This window comes from Pristiophorus japonicus, chromosome 20 (assembly GCF_044704955.1).
Source record: "Pristiophorus japonicus isolate sPriJap1 chromosome 20, sPriJap1.hap1, whole genome shotgun sequence".
Lineage (NCBI taxonomy): Eukaryota > Metazoa > Chordata > Chondrichthyes > Pristiophoridae > Pristiophorus > Pristiophorus japonicus.
Window position 1 is genome coordinate 7151819 of NC_091996.1, and position 21298 is coordinate 7173116.

The window sequence follows — 21298 nt, forward strand, 5'->3', positions numbered from 1 at the left end:
TGGGAACATCGGTCTCAGGTTAAATCTCATGACTCACCTTCTGTTTCGACCAGCAGGAAGGCAAACAACAGCTCACTTAACTATTTTGTTTCAGAAAGATCCACGGTGCAATGGTGGCTTGGTGAATGACACGATGGTAACCCTAGCAATTAACCATTGAATAATATCAATAGATTCACGTGTGTTTTGCTATCTACAGGATGATCGCCTTAAAGATATTCATACTCGCTGTAACCCACGGGATGCTCCGCGGAGAGGCAGAAGTTAAACGCATCAACACAGTTACCCGATACTGATATACTCCGTGACGGAACATGTGCCATGTAAACAAGGGTGTTTGAACGTCTGTGGGGGGGGGCAGATATGTGTGGGTTGCACTTCAGTTACCCTGACTTTTACTGGGACCATGGGGCAAATACGGGAAAACAGCTGTATTCTAATGTACCAAACCGAATGGTGCAGGCAGTAATAAACCTGACCAAGCTAGAATTGCCCGGATGGTGCCCGGACCACATATGAAATATGTATAAGGCTAGGAAGAAGCGAGTTCTATTAGAAGCAAGGAAGAAACAAGGGGAGATCAAGGGTTAGGAGGGGGATTCTAAACGATGCCCTAACAGGATACAACACTGGGGTCTCTACTGTTAATTCTTTTGATGTTGCCGAGGTCCAGTATAATCTAGATGACCTGAGGGCCAGGTTGTGAGGCTTATGGACACAGAGTAGTGAGATATAACAGAGAGTACAGTTCAGATAGGAGAAGAGGTAGGGAGATTATTAGGAGACTAGGTGATAGTTTGAGGCACACACCCGGGCCATAAATCAAGTAACTGACCAATTACAAAATGCCTCAGTCCGACAAGGCCGCACTCCAACATGCAATATGTACGCGATGTGGTTAGTGGAGGATATCAGGAATAACCCGAGGCTGATTAACCACAGGGAAGTACCAAATTGAATATCAAATCGAAACCTCACGGACAGGGGGAATCAGGAAGACAGCAAGAATCAAACGGAAGCTTGCACCTTGCGGGCCACGACCAAGGTATATAAAATATAAAAGTGGCATGCAATCACCTGCAAGCGGAGTACTGGGGATAGTACTAGCAGTATCCCAGTTAGACGGACAGAAGCCAGCCCCTCTGTGTGCCGTGGCAAACGTGGGAGTGGTACGAGACGAATTCCTGATCCGGCACTTCCAATCTCACCAGTATGCTACAATCGTGAGCAATGAGACGGTGGGAGTGGATTTAAGTTGTTGTCACACTTGTGGTACCACGGTTGTCTGTCCATACCTGGTCGGTACAGGAAATAAGGATAAATGTGGGTTCGCCCAGGCGGTAAACTGTACCGTCATGATCCAGGAATTGACACACCATGAAACCCTTGTTGCACCTTGCGATGTGGGAGAATATTGTGTGACCACGAGCGAAACCGCTTTAATGTACAGTACTGCCATATGTGTGATTGAAAACTCAAGCTTTTGCTTTAAGCCACAGCTTCCCACAGTCAGTGGCAGACAGTACATTGTCCACATATGAAAGGCACTGAACGTTACCATACATGCTGATGGCAGACTGGGCGACGTGAGCTGGTTCATAGCCCCAACGATGGCGCTGATTCCACATCTGAAGGAGCACCTGAAGTTACTGAGGAATCTGGCTCAGACTATTGTTAACCACTACCATGTCATTAAAGAAGAAAGTAAGGAATTGAAGAAGACTGAAGCAGACTTCTGAGACCATACGTGCTGGGAAGATATTTGGAATTTTGGACTTGACATTAACATTCATCCATGGATTTGAATTGCCTCCCACATATTAGTGATGGTACAATGTGCACTGGTAATATTGCTAATTGATTGCCATATGAGATGTGGAAAGCAGGAAGCACAGACATTAACTAACACAAAGGATGGAGTATGGTGACCATTTTTGCAGCACAAATAAGCACATCCATAAATATTGGGCCCAGGACACCGGGGATAACTCCACCTGCTCTTCTTTGAAATAGTGCCATGGGATCTTGTACGTCCACCTAAGAGAGCAGACGGGGCCTCGGTTTAAAGTCTTTTCCGAAAAACGGAACCTCTAACAGTGCAACACTCCCTCAGCACTGCACTGGAGTGTCAGCCTAGACTTTTGTGCTCGAGTTGCTGGAGTGGTGCTTGAACCTCCACAGCCTTCAGACTCTGAGGCGAGAGAGTGTGACCCCTGAGTCACAGCTGACACTAGAGAAAAGGGTCACCTCAGGAGTCCAATATTGGATTGAAGCACCAACGTTCTGACGAAAGATCGTGGACCTGAAACTGCCTGACCTAATGCATCTTAAAGCTGCTTGTTCTGGGTTCAAACTTTCTTGTCTTCCTCAGGCTCTCTCTGGTTGAGAACTTGAGCGTGGCACAGGGTTGGACAAACCACTTGACCGCTGCATAAGGTGGCTCTTCAGGATGAAGTGTGTTGCACGTGTTTGAATTGTATTTGAAGGTTGAAGCATTTTTTTTTAAAAAGAGAATGAGAAAGACCCAACCAATTTTAAGCAATGCAGCGCTTGATGGAACAAGCCACTGTAATCATTAATAGTTAGAATCTAGGAGTCAGTGGCTATCGGTGTTTAGCCTGATGCTTATCATTCATTCAGTTGGAAAAAATTCTACCCCACCTGGTTAAACCATTTATTTCTTGCATAAGCTATTAACAGTAGATTTAAAAGTATATTGCCAATGCTTAAACCACCCCTGTGGCAAAATAATGAGAAATGAGCTTTTCACACTGAATCTACAATCAAGGTAGTATACCCTTTGGAAAAAGTTACAAAAACCTCGGAACCAAGATTCAACAAATGGAGCACAGGAGAAAATAGGATATTTTATAGTTGGAAAGTCCTCTTCACTTAATGTACTATATCTCAATATTTTCTTTGTGGAAATCACCCCTTGAGATGCATTTCATGTGAATTTAGAGCATTACAGATGTTACTACAGAGACACAGACATTCTGGACAGTGTTCCTCAGTGATTATTCCAGAGAGTTAGATTGTGTAGTGAGTTTGTTGTAATACTGCTGTAAATGGTTTGTTATCTTTCTATCGAACTGTCACAAAATAGTTGCTCAAACACTTTAAGACTCTAGACTCTAATTAACTGTAAACTGCATCAGCTGTTTGAAGCAAGTTAACAATTCTAGAACGATAAGCAAAGCAAGACTGTTAACAGTGCCCTTGCAAAGGACTTGCTTTATTAAGTAAGTAAGGCCAGATCTCACTGAGTGAGGCAAAATATTTTCAATGGGTTCTCAAGAATTTCTCAAGTGCAGGGATGTTGAATGCTTCTGAAAGTTCTGTTCTGTTTACAGTAATTCACAGCAGAAAGTGTTTGTAGGCAAGCCTTCTGCATCCATGTGCACAGCAGGGACAAGCGGGATTTACTCGAAAGGAATCCTGGATTTTCCATTCTGGTCATTTCAAGGCGATAATATTTGCGCCCGGGAATAGTCAGCAAAAGTCATCAGCTGGACCTTGAGTGTGGGGCGGGGTGCTAAGGGAGACGTTTCACACCTGTTTTAGGGCGCCAGGCCAGCCGAGCAACTGAAAATCTGTTGTTAAAGAGCCGGCTTCGGAACGCCCCGAGAGAGGCTTCCGTGGTTAAACAAAATCGCACCTAAAAACACAACATTCCCAATACCTTAAACACCCCACAATAAGCCACTTCACAAAAATAAAACTGAACAAACGAATCAAACTTACCTCATTCACCAGTTCCATCACCCACCACCGCTGGAACAGAACTGATCGCCTGGGGCGGTCCCACCAGGGCGCGCTATAGGGTGAGCGCACAACCAATTTCACCGCGCAGTTGAAACCGCCGGCGTTGCATGCCGGCTTGACACTCTGCGCCCCTGCAAAACCGGCAACTAATTTTCTGGTGGGGCGAAGAGAACTGGCCGTCCACCCAGAAACCATTGGCGCTGCCGTTACCGCCCCTCCAGGGTGTGGACAGAGGCGGCAACATGGGGAAATCCACAGTCTAAAAATTAGAGCTAGATCTTTCAGGAGTGAAATGAGGAAACATTTCTACACGCACAGGGTGGTAGTAGTTTGGAACTCTCTTCCGCAAATGGCAATTGATGCTCGATCAATTGTTAAATCTATCAATCTCTGATTTAAAATTTTGTTATTAAAGGATATGGGGCACAGGCGGGGAGATGGAGTTAGGTTGCAGATCAGCCATGATCTCATTGAATGGCGGAACAGGCGCGAGGGGCTGAATGGCCTCTTCCTATAAAAGATATTGGCAAATGCTGGGTAGAACTGAGTTGTTGAAGCGCCAGGGCCTTGGAAATGTGCTGAAGAAGGTAGCTGGTCAAAGATGAATAATGTGCGACGTAAGGGTCGGACATTATTCTGGAGTTGTTGCTCGATTTACCACAGAGGCAAGGACAATCTTTGTGCAGCCTTTCAGCAGCAGCTGAAATGATCATCGAGGAGTAGATTCTTTGTCTACTGTAGAAAGATCCCAATGGTCTTTTTGGCCGCCTCTCATTCACAGTCTGAACTGAGCCTTGCATACAACGTTATTCAGTGGGGCTGGCAGTTGGGTTCCAAATGGACGCGCTTGCTGGAGCAGTTCACACTGTTGGTCCCTAGCTCTTCTGGACAGGAACGCTTCTGCTGTCTGCTGTGCCCATTCATTGGCTCCTGTTGCCATTTGCAGATATCTACATTCAGAACATCTTGAATGTATTGTACAATCGTGTTAATTGCATCTAAAATGGAAAAAGAAAAAGAAAATCCCTTTTATTCTATCCCTCATGCAGTGCACTCGCTAAGACCCAGTACTGCCTTATTGTCAGACCTGCTCAAATTTAAAGCTTTAGTTATAATTTACATAAGCTTTTCCCTCTTTCATCACCAGTCTCCAACCCTTTTCTCTCTGACAGTTCTGTCTCTTACTGATGGCAGTATCAGTACTCTTCTGAATGTTCTTTTGCCCACTCTTCTTTCCTCCTGTGAGCTGTGGCACAGTGGGTAGCACACTTGCCTCTGAGTCAGAAGGTTGTGGGTTCAAATCCCACTCCAGGGACTTGAGCACAAAAATCTAAGCTGACACTTGCAGTGCAGTGCTGAGTGAGCACCGCATTGTCAGGGGTGCCGTCTTTTGGATGAGACCCCATCTGCTTTCTCAGGTGGACGTCAAAGACCCCATGGCACTATTTTGAAGAAGAGCGGGGAAGTTATTCCCTCAATCAACATAACAAAAACAGATTATCTGGTCGTTATCAGTGCTGTTTGTGGGAGCTTGCTGTGCGCAAATTGGCTGCCGCGTTTCCCACATTACAACAGTGACTATACTCCAAAGTACTTCATTGGCTGTAAAGCACTTTGAGACGTCCGGTGGTCGTGAAAGGCGCTATACAAATGCAAGTCTTGTCTTCCCTACACGCTCAATATGTTGAAATGAAGATTCGTTGCATTTGTCTCGTTCTTTTTCCACAGTCTGAAAACTCTGCAACTCGGCTCCCTTGGTCATTCCGTCCTCTTACAGCCAACGGGCTTTGCTTTGCATCATCCAATCGCACTTCCTGATTTCTTTTTAACCCATGCTGTCCTGCACTCCGAGTTTTGACCTTCTAGATCCTTTTTTTTTTAAATGTTTTTATCTTTGTATTTAAGGATTCTCAGTTAAGTCTTTAAATTTAAATGTTTATGGACAGTTGCCACAAAAGATCTTTAGGAGTGACTGCTGTTGGAGGGTTCCAAAATGTATCAGTTACACACATCTGTGATGGAATGCTATTTGAATGTCGCTTCATGTTCAAAATTTCCATCCCAAGTTGGCTTTAATTCAAGTCCTGCTTTACCTCGGGGCAAATTCTTACTGTTCCAGTCTGGAGGCCACATCTCTGGGATGGGAAGGGTTGGAGGAGGAAAGGGGTAAGGAGGGAGATGTGGGGGTGCGGGGGGAGAAAAGAAAGACTTACATTTCTATAGCGCCTTTCACAACCACCGGATGTCTCCAAGCGCTTTACAGCTAATGAAGTACTTTTTTTTTTTAAGTGTAGTCACTGTTGTAACGTGGCAGCCAATTTATACACAGCAAGCTCCCACAAACAGTAATGTGGTAATGACTAGAGTGAGGTTGATTGAGGGATAAATATTGGTCCCAGGACACCGGGGATAATTTCCCCGCTCTTCTTCAAAATAGTGCCGTGAGATCTTGTACCTCTACCTGAGAGAGTGGACGGAGCCTCAGTTAAAAGTCTCATCTGAAAGATGGCACCTCCGACAGTGCAGCACTCCTCTAGAGTGTCAGCCTGGATTATGTGCTCAAATCTCTGGAGTGGGACTTGAACCCGAACCCACAACCTTTGGACTCCGAGGCGAGCGTGCTCCATGCTGACACTTTTAAGAGGCGTGGGGGGCGGGGGGGAGATGGAAATCGAGGGACGGGAAGACCATCTCTGCAACATCTCAATATTTAATCCTGGTGGTCCTGAGCTCTGTCACCCCCACCTACCTACCATTCTAATGAAAGGTAATTGCAAAACGATATAAATCTCACAAAACTTACTAATGTTGTCAGCTCCCCCTCGAATGATGACGTCTGCATATTTCTTTGTCTGCAATAAGATGGCAAATGGTTATGTACCGACAGATTCTAATTATTTAACCCTCACTTTATTTCCTTTTATCCCTTCTCCCGTTCAGAGTCACCCATATCCTCAGTGATTCTCTCGTGGTTTTTCGCATCTCTGCTTCTGCTGATCGAGCAGGTGATGGACATGTTCAGATGCTGTCAGTACAAGGCACCGGCCTTGGTGGCCCAGGTGAATACTGAGAGACTCCTTGGTCACGCTTGCAGAGGTTGGGGTGTTAGTGCAACTAGTACTATTACTGATGAACTTTTTAAATAGATTTGTATAGTGTACTTTATCTGAACTCTTTGTTGGTGTCCCTGGCTGATCCATTATTCAACAGTAGAGTCAGGGCAGGAATAAAAGGCGAAAGATTGCTAGGAAGCCACTGGAACTGAGAGGTGTGGGGGGAAATCTCTGAGAAAAGTGAATTTTAAAGTTCAACAGTAACTTACCGGTAAAGAAAATGCTTCAAAGGCAGGCTTCACAAACATCGTATACTGAGCCAGGATTTGTTCCAGGTCCCTTCCTCGCTTCGTATCTCGGAGCACTAAAAGTTATGGAAATGTTTTATCTCCTTGTGAATAAATCACGTACAATCTGCAAATACTCTCGGTGCTTTATGCTAGTTGCTGTGTCTTTTGCTCCGGATAGTACGACACGCGGGCAGACAGCGCTCTGTACGACACGCGGGCAGACAGCGCTCTGTACGACACGCGGGCAGACAGCGCTCTGTACGACACGCGGACAAGCCGTGGGAAATGTTCCCTTTGAGCTGTGCAGCCGCGCAGCAATGGAAAGGGTCGTGCGCAGCCAGCTCACCGGCTTTTCAGCTGCAGGTGTCGTGCATGTGCAGAAATGCAAGGGGACCGTGCAGTAAAAGAAACAAGATTGCGCAGAGCAAAGCGCAGCTTACTGGGAACATTGTACATGGGTACAGACAGCATTTGGAATGAGACGCTTGTACCAACGGGATTCGGTGCTATACCAACATACGGACCGCGTTCGTTACCAGTGCATTTAGAGTAACTGTTACCTCGGTTGGTGAGCCGTACATCGGAGTCCGTGTCAACAAATACTTTAAGCTGGAAGAGGTCTCTAATTGCCTGGTTGTAAAACACCAGTATTCCCTCAAACAGGACGATATCAGCCGGATAGACGGTTACGGATAATCTAGGGTTTCAAATAAAATAATCACAAAAGTGGACAACAACAACAAAAACCTGTATTTATATAGCTTCTCTAACATAGTAAAACATCCCAAGGCGCTTCACAGGAGAGTTACAAGATTAAAAAAATGATACCGAGCCAGATAAGAAGAAATTACAGAAGATGACCAAAAGCTTGGTCAAAGAGGTAGGTTTTAAGGGGCGTCTTGAAGGAGGTTGAGAGGCTGAGCGGTTCAGGGAGGGAGTTCCAGAGCTTGGGGCCCAGCCAGCTGAAGGCAGGGCTGCCAGTGGTTGAGCGATTATAATCAGGAATGCTCAAGAGGGCAAAATTAAAGAAGCGCAGATATCTAACGGTTGTGGGGCTGGAGGAGATTACAGAGATAGGGAGGGGCGAGGCCATGGAGGGATTTGTAAACAAGGATGAGAATTTTGAAATCGAGGCGTTGCTTAACTGGGAGTCAATGTAGGTCAGCGAGCACAGGGGTGATGGGTGAGCGGGACTTGGTGCGAGTTAGAACACGGGCAGATGAGTTTTGGATCACCACACCAAGTCACGCAGTTCTTCAAAGATGGGCGGATTTGGGGGGTGGAGAGGAGATATTGTCCACATTAAAGTGCTTTGACACGTTAAATTTTTAAAAATTAAATTACGAAATTGAGCAATTGAAGTTTCAAACCATCACATGAACACCATCTAACCAGCAATTGGGTATTCTGTAACTGGCCAACTAGAGCAATGAGCTTCAGTGACCATATCCTCTTAACAACTCCAGGAAAGGCATTAAACATGGTGGAGCTAGAAAGATATCTGGGCATTCTAGTGCATACATCCTTAAAGGTACATGAGCAATGTCATGAAGCGATAGCTGGAGCAAATAGGGTATTGGAGTGCATCCATGGGACAATTGGATAAGACAAGGTGTACTATTTGTTCTTGTATAAGACCTTAGTCAGGCTGCACTTGGAATGCTGTGTCCAGTTTTGGTCTCCTCACATAGTGGGTAATATTGAGGCTTTGGAAAGGGTGCAGAGGGGGCGCCCACTAGACTAATTCCCAGTGTGTAAAGCATCTTAGCTATCAAGATAGGTTAAAAGAGTTGGGACTCTATGCTTTAGAAGTGTAGATTTAGAGGTGATCTGATTGAGGTGCATAAGAACATAACAAATTAGAAGCAGGAGTAAGCCATACGACCCCTCAAGCCATTCAATAAGATCATGGCTGATCTTCGACCTCAACTCCACTTCCCCGCCCGATCCCCATATCACTTGATTCCTCTAGAGTCCAAAATTCTGTCGATCTCAGTCTTGAATGTATTCAACGACTCAGCATCCACAGCCCTTTTGGGGCAGAGAATTCCAAAGATTCACAACCCTGAGTGAAGAAATTCCTCCTCCTCCTCAGTCTTAAAGGGGCGACCCCTTATCCTGAGACTATGACCCCTGGTCCTAGACACTCTAGCCAGGGAAAACAATCTCAAGGCATCTATCCTGTCAATCCCGCTCAGAATCTTGTATGTTTCAATGAGATCACCTCTCGAAACTCCAGAGAGTATCAGCCCAATCTACTCAAACTCTCCTCATAGGACAACCCTCTCATCCCAGAAATCAATCTAGTGAAACTTTGTTGCACCACCTCTAAGGCAAGTATATCCTCCTTAAATAAAGAGACCAAAACTGTGCACAGTACTCCAGGTGTGGTCTCACCAGATCCTGTATAATTGTAGCAAGACTTCCTTACCCTTGTACTCCAACCCTCTAGCAATAAAGGACAAGATGCCATTTGCCTTCCTAATTGCTTGCTGTTACTTGCACGCTAACTCTGTGTTTCTTGTACTAGGACACCTAAATCTTTCTGAACCAACATTTAATAGTGTCTCACCATTTAAAAAATATTCTGCTTTTCTATTATTCCGACCTAAGTGAATAACCTCTCATTTCCCCACATTAGACTCCATCTGCCACCTTATTGCCCACTCACTTAACCTTTCTATATTCCCTTTGCAGGCTCTTTGAATCCTCTTCACAACTTAAGTTTCCCATCCGGTTTTGTATCATCAGCCAACTCGGTCCCTTCATCCAAGTCATTGATATAGATTGTAAATTGCTGAGGCCCTTGCAGTACCTCACTAGTTACAGCCTGCCAACCTGAAAAAGACCCCTTTATCCCGACTCTTTGTTTTCTGTCTGTTAACCAATCCTCTGTCCATGCTAATACATTACCCCCAATCCCAAGTGCCCTTATCTTGCATAACAACCTTTTATGTGGCACATTATCAAATGTCTTTTGGAAATCCAAATACACTACATCCACTGGTTCCCCTTTATCTTTATAAGATAATGAAGGGAATAGTTTGTATTCCAGTTGACACTTTGTTTCAATTAAATAGGTTAGGGAGGACCAGGGATCTCAAATTTAAGTTGTACGAGGCCAGATCTAGGTTAGATGTCAGGAGGTGATTCTTTTCCCAGAGAGCAGTGGACCTCTGGAACAAGCTTCCCTTTCATGCAGTGGATGCAGACTCGCTGAATTCCTTCAAGCGAAAGCTGGATTTGTTTCTGGCTAGGGTGGAGATCACCTCTTACAAAAGGAAGGTACTGCATGGAATTCAGGGCCAGAGTGGTCTAGACTAGTTTCTATCGCCTAGATGGGTTGGAGAGGAATTTCACAGATTTTTTCCCCCCAAATTGGCCTGGGTTTTTTATCTTTTCTTTCCTCTCCTAGGAGATCACATGGTTTTGGATGTGGTGGAGTGTATATGTTGTGATTCACAAAGTATCACAATTGTGTGGGACAGGCTCGATAGGCCAGAGGGTGTTTATACCTGTCCGTCATTGTTCATATGTATGTTCGTATATGGTAGCGGTTTGTCAGACAGAAATTTGCTCACTGGTCATTTTCAGATGATCAGTTCGAGCAATGCACTCCGGATGTAAAAGATCATCATTTTAAGCTTTGGGCAATCTGAAAATGAACTGATTTAATCTGTGAACTGCAAGCTAACATTGATGTAACTTTTGTAAGTTTCACTTGAATATGCAGAATCCCATGTTTCCACTGACCCTGATTGGTCCTATGTATTAACACTGGGTCATAGCAAGAATATTTAAATTCTGTGTATCAGCTCCCTATTACACATCAATATTTACAGTCCAAGCCTGAGCTTCCTGCTGAAGAATTTATTTTAGTTACCTGAATAATGGACATAAAGCCAATCCCAAGTCAAACCAGGACAAGTATACAACAACAACTACTTGTATTTATACAGCACCTTTAACGTAGTGAAACATCCCAAGGCGCTTCACAGGAGTATTGAGAGATAAGAATTTGACATCGAGCCGCATAAGGAGAAATTAGGGCAGGTGACCAAAAGCTTGGTGAAAGAGGTACGTTTTCAGAAGCGTCTGGAAGGAGGAAAGAGATATACTTGTGTTCTAACAAAAGGTCATCCACCTGAAACGTTAAATCTTTTTTCTCTCTCCATGGAGCCTGCCTGACCTGCTGAGTATTTCCAGCATTTTTTGTTTTTATTATGCAAGATATATATCTTTTCTAGAGGTTTAAAAATAGTCATTATTTCCGTAGACTGTTGTGGCACATTAAAGTTACGAGATGGTTCAAGGAGTCTTCGATTCAGCACAGTGAGAGGGCAGGGTGCAGACAAGGTATGTGGAATGGTGCATTGGGAGCTCAACAGGAGCAAGTTATATAAAGTAGTTTATTGGTGTATTGTCCAGCTAATTGTTCAGGATGTTCCATCTACTTTTCATCAAACAATGTGATGCATTACCCTGCACGAGCGTCTTGTTAGTATCCAGCCACCAGATGAGCTGGCGTGGAGATTTGGGTAAAATGCATCAATTGTCATAGCCTGCTGCACGATTTCCAGCAGTTCAGCCACAGATAGACAAAACTTACTCTTAACAGTGGCAAATTGTCTTAAGTGTCTGTTCTGGATCTTAAATCTATAATCATTAAATTGTTTAGCACAGAAGGCGGCCATTTGGCCCATTGTGTCTGTGTCTGTTCTTTGAAAGAGCAATTCAATCAGTCCTACTTCCCCACTCCTTTTCCCCCCTAGCCATGCAAATTCTTCCTAAGCTAACGAGCAAGAGGGTGAAGAAAATGTTGGTGCGACACAGGCCAAAAAGTCTTTGAGAACCGCAACAACCTGCATTTATATAGCACCTTTAATGTAGTAAAACATCCCAAGGCACTTCACAGCAGGAATTATCAAATGAAATTTGACCCCGAGCCACATAGGAGATATCAGAACATTAATATTAGTTCCGGCGATAATGAAGATAACCTGGCACCGATCAATAAAAGTCAGAAATTATATTCTTTACCAAGGAGGTACAATGTTTTCTTGAGGACCCAATGTAAAGAAAATGTCAAACTGTTCATTAAGAGAGCAGCTAAGACTGGGTGTCATCACCAGCCAAATGCATTTACAAACATATTTGTCCCATTCATCTTTGGAAATTAGTAACATTTATTTCTTACCTAGAATTGGTGACAAAATCATAGTTCGGAACCTCAACTATCTTCCCATCCAAAATGTCTTTCAGTGTTTTTAACGCAAGCTCATTATCAAAAGCATCTGAGAATGAAATGTATATGATCGTTATTACATTGTATAAATAGTGTCTGCCTTGGCTCAGTGGGTAGCACATTTGCCTCCTGAGTCAGAAGGTTGTGGGTTTAAGTCCCATTCCAGGGACTTGAGCACAAAAATCCAAGCCGACACTCCAGTGCTGAGGGAACGCTGCACTGTCAGAGGTGCTGTATTTTGGATGCGACGTTAAACATTCTGCCCTTGGGTGGACATAAAATATCCCATGGCATTATTTTTTCCCGCTGTCCTGGCCAATATTCATCCCTCAATCAACATAACAAAAACAGATTATCTTGTCATTATCACATTGCTGTTTGTGGGAGCTTGCTGTGCGCAAATTGGCTGCCGCATTTCCCACATTACAACAGTGACTACACTTCAAGTACTTCATTGTCTGTAAAGTGCTTTGAGACGTCCAGTGGTCATGAAAGGCGCTATATAAATAAGTCTTTTATAAAATGCAGGTTTTACATCGGAGTGGTCCTATTTAATGTTCCACCATTAACGACCGTACTATTCACTCTCCATATTTATCGGATAGATTCTATTTGGTGTTTGCCATCCATTCGGGAGGTATAATCATTTGCTTCACAGGGATTGTGTTCAACATCTCATGTAAAATTAATTTGTTCATAGAAATGAGCTGCATCATATCAGATATTAAACAATTATTTCCCAAATGTAAAGATTACGCTGGGGATACCAAAACAGTCCATTGAAATGCTACTTATAAAACATACAACTGTTGCCACCGTGTAGCACTGTTCTCAGCATAGTCTCACACTCTAAGAACGGACAAACTTGCGTTATAGAATCACAGAAGTTTACGGCACAGAAGGAGGCCATTCGGCCCATCGTGGTTACACCGTCTAAAAAAGAGCTACACCGTCTAAAAAAGAGCTACCCAGCCTAATTCCGTAGCCCTGTAGGTTACGGCACTTCAAGCGCATATCCAAGTACTTTTTAAATACGATGAGGGTTTCTACCTCTATCACCCTTTCAGGCAGTGAGTTCCCGACCTCCACCGCTCTGGGTGAAAAAAATTCTCCTCAACTCCTCTCTAATCCTACCAATTATTTTAAATCTATGCCTCCTGGTTATTGACACATCTGCTAAGAGAAATAGGTCCTTCCTATCCACTATCTAGGTCCCTCATAATTTTATACCCTTCAATAAGGTCTCCCCTCAGCCTCCTCTGTTCCACAGAAAACAACTCCAGTCGATCCAAACTTTCCTCATAGCTAAAATTCTCCAGTCCAGGCAACATCCTCATAAATCAGCTCTGCACCCTCTCTCGTGCAATCACGTCTTTATATAGCAATCCCAGGACATCCCAAATTTTTTCATACCCACTGAATTACTTTTGAAGTGTAGACAAACACTGCAGCCACTTTTGGTGCAAAACAAGGATGACTGTCCAGTTAAATTGTTCTTGCCGGTTAATATTGGGCAGATGATTGGGAGAACTTGCACGGGATCTTTTACCTCCACCAACATTCAGCACTTCCAATGGTTCAGCGCTCCCTCAGTACTGCACCGGAGTGCCGGCCGGGATTACATGCTCAAGTCTAGGTGTGGGATGTGAACATTAATCCGTCCCAGATGCGAGTCCTACCATCTGCGCTAAGCTCCCACAGCAACATTTATGGACAAGTTGAGCACTATGCATAGAACACTCCAAACTGTGACCATGGTTTTTATATTATCGTTCTGTCATGCACTGCTTCATTTACCTGGATGATCAAAATTGTATTGTCCCTTAAGGGCCTTGGCCTGTTGATCAGGAGTAAGGATCTTGTAGAATACGGCCTGATTCAGAATGACCACTTTCCGATGATGGTGACCCGCCTTGTTCTGGCCCAAGAGTTCCATTATCTTCTCGCATACTGTGGACTGACAACAACAACAACAACTTGCATTTATATAGCTCCTTTAACATAGTGAAACGTTCCAAGGCACTTCATAGGAGTGTTATGAGATTAAAAAAATTTCACCGAGCCACATAAGGAGAAAAATGGGCAGATTGGTCAAAGAGGTAGATTTTAAGAAGCATCTTGAAGGAGGAAAAAGGCGGAGAGGTTTAGGGAGGGAGTTCCAGAGTTTGGGCCCAGACAACAGAAGGCTCAGCCACCGATGGTTGAGCGATTATAATCAGCGATGCTCAAAAGGGCAGAATTAAATTGTGTATGTTTAAAGAAATGGCTGCTTTTTCTAGTTTCATTTTGGCACTTCTCACTAAAAGCATGAAATTGGTCATGACCGTGTTTTGGCAACCTAAATAGATACAAACACACACACATGCACTTTCTACATCATATAAATACTTAATCGAATGCCATTCACTACAGATATGCAGCTCAACAGAATCTAAATATGTGTATGCAGGTGTATTGAATGAAGCAAATAAAAACAGAAAATGCTGGATATACTCAGCAAACCAGGCAACATCTGTGGAGAGAGAAAACTTCCGTCATCAACCTGAAACGTTAACTCTGCTTCTCTCTCCACAGATGCTGCCTGGCCTACTGAGTATTTCCAGCATCCGCAGTATTTTACTTTTGCACTGAATGGACCTGTGTGGTTATGTTCAGATAGAGTGGGACACCCCCTGTATCTGACTCTGTGTTCGTTGACTGTGTTGGTACAGAAGCAAATACTGTGCTAAACAAATTACATTTCCCCATAATTTAGTCACCATCCATCCCTCTAAAATCTTCCATAGAGCAAGTACGAATATTCTTCTACTGTTGTCAGGATAAGTTAAAAATCAATATTACCAAAATCACTTGCAATTGATATTACCATATTCATTTCTAATTTTGGGTTCTTCCAGGTAACTACGACCCAACGTCTCACTGAATATTGGAGAGTCCCGGTTAAATTTTAATAGAAATAAATTTTGTAAAGTACTAAAGTTGAAGTGTTTCCAAGGACCGATGAAATAAAAATTATATTGTCAGCTGTTTCCTGTCACTTAGCCAATTTTGTATCCATGCTGCCACTGTCCCTTTTATTCCATGAGCTTCAACTTTGCTGGCAAGCCTGTTATCCAGAACCGCCAGACACTTCACACGTGATGGGTGTGACAGCCACTGGAAGTGGGTGATGGTTGTCAGCTTTAGTCACATCTTTAGGGTTCATAACAGTTATAAGACTACTTAATCTTTCTTGTGGCTGATGATATGTGAGTCCGTCAGCTTTCAATTTCATTCATAGCTGGTCTTTAACATTCCTAAGCATTTCTTTGCACCAGTGCAAGATATCCTAGATATAGTGGATAGGAATGATCTATTTCCCTCAGCAGAGGGGGTCAATAACCAGGGGGCACAGATTTAAAGTAGTTGGTAGAATGTTTAGAGGGGAGATGAGGAAACATTTCTTTACCCAGAGGGTAGTGGGGGTCTGGAACTCACTGCCTGAAAGGGTGGTAGAGGCAGAAACCCTCATCACATTTAAAAATTACTTGGATGTGCACTTAAAATGCTGTAACCTACAGGGCTACGGACCTAGAGCTGGAAGGTGGGATTAGGCTGGATAGCTCTTTGTCGACCGGCACGGACACAATGCGCCAAATAGCCTCTGTGTTGTAATTTTTCAATGATTCTATAACATAGAAAAATAGGTGCAGGAGTAGGCCATTCAGTCAGATCATGGCTGATCATTCCTTCAGTACCCCTTTCCTGCTTTCTCTCCATACCTTTTGATCCCCTTCACCGTAAGAGCCATATCTAACCCACTCTTGAATATATCCAGTGAACTGGCATCAACAACTCTCTGCGGCAGGGAATTCCACAGGTTAACAAGTCAGTGAAGAAGTTTCTCCTCATCTCAGTCCTAAATGGCCGACCCCTTATCCTGAGACTACGTCCTCTGGTTCTGGACTTCCCCAATATCGGGAACATTCTTCCTGTATCTAACCTGTCCAGTCCTGTCAGAATCTTACATGTTTCTATAAGATCCCCTCTCATCCTTCTAAACTCCAGTGAATAAAGGCCCAGTTGATCCAGTCTCTCCTCATATGACAGCCCAGCCATCCCTGGAATTGGTCTGGTGAACCTTCGTTGCACTCCAATAGCAAGAACGTCCTTCCTCAGACTAGGAGACCAAAACTGAACACAATATTCCAGGTGAGGCCTCACTAAGGCCCTCTACAACTGCAGTAAGACCTCCCTGCTCCTATTCAAATCCCCTAGCTATGAAGGCCAACATACCATTTGCCTTCTTCACCGCCTGCTGTACCTGGGTGCCCACTTTCAGTGACTGATGAACCATGACACCCAGGTCTCGTTGCACCTCCCCTTTTCCTAATCTGCCGCCATTGAGATAATATTCTGCCTTCGTGTTTTTGCCCCCAAAATGGATAACCTCACATTTATTCACATTATACTGCATCTGGCATGCATTTGCCCACTCACCTAACCTGTCCAAGTCACCCTGCAGCCTCTTAGCGTCCTCCTCACAGCTCACACCGCCACCCAGTTTAGTGTCATCTGCAAACTTAGAGATATTCCTTCATCCAAATCGTTAATATATATATTGTAAAGAGCTGGGGTCCCAGCACTGAATCCTGCGGCACTCCACTAGTCACTGCCTGCCATTCTGAAAAGGACCCATTTATCCCTACTCTCTGCTTCCTGTCTGCCAACCAGTTCCCTATCCACGTCAGTATATTACCCCCAATACCATGTGCTTTGACTTTGTACAACAATCTCTTGTGCGTTACCTTGTCAAAAACCTTCTGAAAGTCCAAATACACCACATCCACTGGTTCTCCCTTGTCCACTCTGCTAGTTACATCCACAAAAAATTCCTGAAGATTCGTCAAGCATGATTTCCCTTTCATAAATCCATGCTGACTTGATCCGATCCTGTCACCGCTTTCCAAATGCGCTGCTATTTCGTCTTTCATGATCGTTTCCAACACCTTCCCCACCACCGATGTCAAGCTAACCGGTCTATAATTACCCGTTTTCTCTCTCTCCTTTTTTTTTAAAGTGGTGTTAAATTAGCTACCCTCCAGTCCATGGGAACTGATCCAGAGTCGATAGACTGTTGGAAAATGATCACCAATGTATCCATTGTGTTACAGCAGCAGTGTAAAGAGCAGCAGAGCAGGTCTCCAGTCGTCCTGGTTAATCTTTGTCACTGGACCAAGACCTAGCTCTGTCAAGCCCGTGTGGTGGCTGGTGTGCAACAGCCACCCCACGTTAAAAAAATCCACGCACAGGCATCTTCCACCCTTCAACATGCAGTTCGGGACCTGGAATATTAGATCCTTGATTGGAACACCTGTGAACTTTTTGATGTGGAAGCAAGTCATCCTCGATTTGAGGGACTGCCTATGATGATGATGAAAGATAAAGGACTGTTAAATAACAACTTATATTTATATCATCATCATAGGGGTCCCTCGTATCGAGGATGACTTGCTGCCACGCCAAAAAGGGACGAGTTCGCAGGTGTTTCAAGATACACATCAGAGCCGTATTAATCCAAAATAAAACTCGACCATTTTAAGTCAATGTTACACTTAATATGGTCTGATCCTTATAAAACAGTACATCCAAACTTACTGTGAACATCTCAATGACAGATTCACTAGCATTTGTAAAGAAGCTAGATGTACTTCTTAGAAACATGAAGCATTAATTCTAAAGAAACTAATGGAGACTTTTGCTTATGCTGAATTATTAAATTATTTCAGTTACAATAAGAACACTCCAAGATGTTCTTGTTCATTCTATGTATTCTAGAAAATGCAACCAACACAGTTCTTGGGTCTTCCAATATGCATTCATGGCACAATTCCTGACTCAAAAAACAACTTTGGGCACATCATTGTAGGGATGTGCTGAGCACAAACAAGACTACTCACCATCAGGAAGAACTGAAAATATAATTAAGCAGAGGGAATCTCCCCAGGAGGCTAATACACCACCAAAGGCTTGTGAGAATGGTTGCCTGTCCACCCTATGATGGTGTGTGAAGGAAAGTTTGCTCCCATATAGAACATCCAACGCATAGATTCAGGTTATTCATGCTCCCCCTGTACATTAAACACTAATCTTGGTCACGAATCTCCCCAACTACTGATGCTACTAATTTCTGTTGGAGGGAAAAACACCCATGATCAATTTCAGGAAACACTTTGGAAAATTCCTTCCCGATTCTTTTAAGTTCCATTATGGTTACCCATGCAGTATTCAAAACCCTGCCATGAACTAGTCAAATTTGTAAATGGAAAGCAAAACAACATTTTTTTAAAGATGATTACCCTTTTAACGTAATAAGACACTTTAAACAAAAATTGACACCAAGCTATATAAGGAGACATTTGGGCAGATGGCCAAAAGCTAGGTCGAAGAGGAAGTTTTTAAGGAGCCTCTTAAAAAGAGAGAGGAGGCAGAGGTTTAGGGAGGGAATGCCAAGGCTTACAGCTGTACAAGGAGTTTAAGCAGAGCAGGAGCATGGGCAGAAAGACCTGGGACCGCTGGAAGGCGAGTGGGCAGAATGGCGTGGCTCCTGAGTGAAGCAGGGTGCCCTGAGCCGGGCTGCAGTCAGGCAGGGTGCGGATAGGGAGACTGATGCCGTACTTTGCCGCACGATGTCCCCCCGCTGACTCCGACCAGGAAAGGTGGTCGGCCCTCCGCCGCCGCCTCCATCCCAATGTAGCCACTGCCGGGCGAGCCGCTCATTGGTTGGCCCGCTACACCCTGCGCCCAATCGCACGCTGCCTGAGCCTTCCGGCCGCTCTGAATGGACAAGAGGCGCGCCAATCACCGGCCAGCCAGCGGGGCCAGGGCTGCGGAAGAAAGTTTGACCCAAATTCGCCAACTTCAAAGTGGGGCTGGGCAGAGCGGGCCGGGACTCCAGGCAGCCCCTTACCAGTCCCCACACCCCGAGCACTCCGGCATGTATTCCATTCTAGAGTCATGCGGCACAGAGGAAGGCCGTTCGGCCCATGGTCCCTGTTCTAGCTCTTTGACAGAGCTGTCCCCATATCCCCTTCCCCCGCCCCCCCCCCCGCTCTTTCCCCCTAGCCCTGCAAACTTTAGCTTTCTAAGCATTTATTCAATTCCCTTTTGAAAGTTCCTCTTGAATCTGCTTCCACCGCCCCTTCAGATAGTGCGTTCCAGATCATAACAAGAATTAGGAGCAGGAGTAGGCCATACAGCCCATCGAGCCTGCTCCGCCATTTAATATCATAGCCGATCTGCTACATCAACTCCACTCCCCCGTCCGATCCCTATTTAGTCGCTGAGTGTTATATATGCAGACGATAGATATACTCTCTGTGTAATCACTGTATAGCTGCATAAGTTGGAGACTTGTTTACCTGATGTATTATCAATAAGGTTTACACTGTGTATATACTATGCTGGCACCACTAGAGGGTGCAACTGGTGGAGACCGGGGTTTCCTGCCCTGGTGACAAGGGCTGTATAAAAGGGGAGCCACCATGCGGCTGCGGCACTCTGGAGTTACGAATAAAGGACCACGGTCACTACAGTTTGAGTACAACACATTGCCTCGTGGAGTCATTCATAGGTACATTGCAGACATAGCAACTGGCGACGAGAATAGGACTTTTACACGATTATGGCTACCTTTGGCACACTAAAAGATTTCGCAGAGGGTGATGATTGGGGTGCCTTCATGGAAAGGCTCGCGCTATATTTCGTGGCAAACGACCTGCCAGGGGAGAAGGACGCATCGGTGGAGAAGCGCAAGGCTATGCTGCTGACCAGTTGTGGGCCCGAGGGCTACCGCCTCGTCAGGGACTTGCTGGCACCCACGAAGGCCAAGGATAAGACATACGATGAGCTGACTGAACTAATTTGAGACCAACTTAAACCAAAAGAGAGCATCCTCATGGCCAGGCACAGATTCTACACTCACCGCAGACCTGAGGGCCAGGAGATTGCAAAATATGCTGCTGACCTCAGGAGACTTGCGGCACCGTGTGATTTTGGCATGCACGTCAACGAAGCATTGCGAGACATCTTCGTTATAGGGATTAGCTACGCAGGCCTCCTTTACAAGCTATTGTCTACTGACACCACAGTCAACCTGCAGAAGGCCATCAGCATCAGTCAGGCGTTCATGACCTCGACCTGCAACACCAAGCAAATTATTCATCTCGTCGACTCAAACCCGGCAAGTACTGTACACAGAATGGTGCCTTTCACAGGCAAGACTGTAGAACATGGCTCTGCCCAGGGCAGAGAACACAGACCTCAGGGTTCAAGAACTCAGAGTTCGCCGAGGGGTGCTAATCGAATAGCACCATGCTGGCGTTGCGGAGGAAACCATAGGGCTCACCAGTGTCAGTTTGCTGAGTACGTGTGCAAAGGCTGTAACACGAAGGACCACCTCCAGCGTATGTGTAAAAGAAATACAACTCACCGTCCAGCAGAGGAGTCGGTAGATGACTTTGAATCCAGCGGGGAATATGATGATTTGGCCATAGAGGCAGCTCAGCCCCAAGAAGAAGTGTATGGAGTGTATACCTGCACCACCGATTGTCCTCCAGTGAAGATGGAAGTTGAGATAAACGGTGTTCCAGTCTTCATGGAAGTGGGCACGGGAGCGAGCCAGTCAGTGCTGAGCCAGTATGCCTTCGAGAGGCTATGGAACGAAAAACGACCCGAACTGGTTCCAGTACAGGAAAAGTTGCACACCTACACCAAGGAGCTGATCCCAGTCCTCGGTAGTGCGGATGTAATTGTAATCCATAATGGCGTGGTGCACAATTTACCTCTGTGGATTGTTGCAGGTGATGGTCCAACGCTACTTGGAAGAAGGTGGATGGGGAAGATCCAGTGGAAATGGGAAGACCTTTTCACTCCAGCAATCGATGTCCCCAGTACTCAGAGGCAGA

General features: G+C 44.8%; 2 protein-coding genes across 4 annotated transcripts in view; one reads left to right on the plus strand and one right to left on the minus strand.

Moving 5' to 3' along the window:
- pomt1 (protein-O-mannosyltransferase 1) overlaps nt 1-11793 on the plus strand; it is an 86771-nt gene extending 74978 nt beyond the window's left edge. Inside the window, exon 23 of one of the 3 annotated variants that reach the window (XM_070863715.1) lies at nt 11385-11793. The gene's annotated coding sequence lies outside the window, so the exon portion shown is untranslated. Of the gene's footprint in view, nt 1-199; nt 5139-6705; nt 7296-11384 lie in introns of those variants that run through there. The other 2 variants (XM_070863714.1, XM_070863716.1) reach the window with 2 other exon arrangements.
- LOC139233146 (uridine-cytidine kinase 1-B-like) lies at nt 2661-20904 on the minus strand. Its single transcript, XM_070863717.1, has 7 exons — nt 20824-20904; nt 14151-14310; nt 12306-12402; nt 7669-7805; nt 7088-7182; nt 6569-6617; nt 2661-4763 (listed from the first exon to the last, which is right to left on the minus strand). The coding sequence occupies exons 2-7, from the start codon at nt 14287-14289 to the stop codon at nt 4576-4578; spliced, it is 705 nt and encodes a 234-aa protein (XP_070719818.1). The 5' UTR covers nt 14290-14310; nt 20824-20904; the 3' UTR covers nt 2661-4575.
- Between the last annotated feature and the right edge of the window lie 394 nt (nt 20905-21298).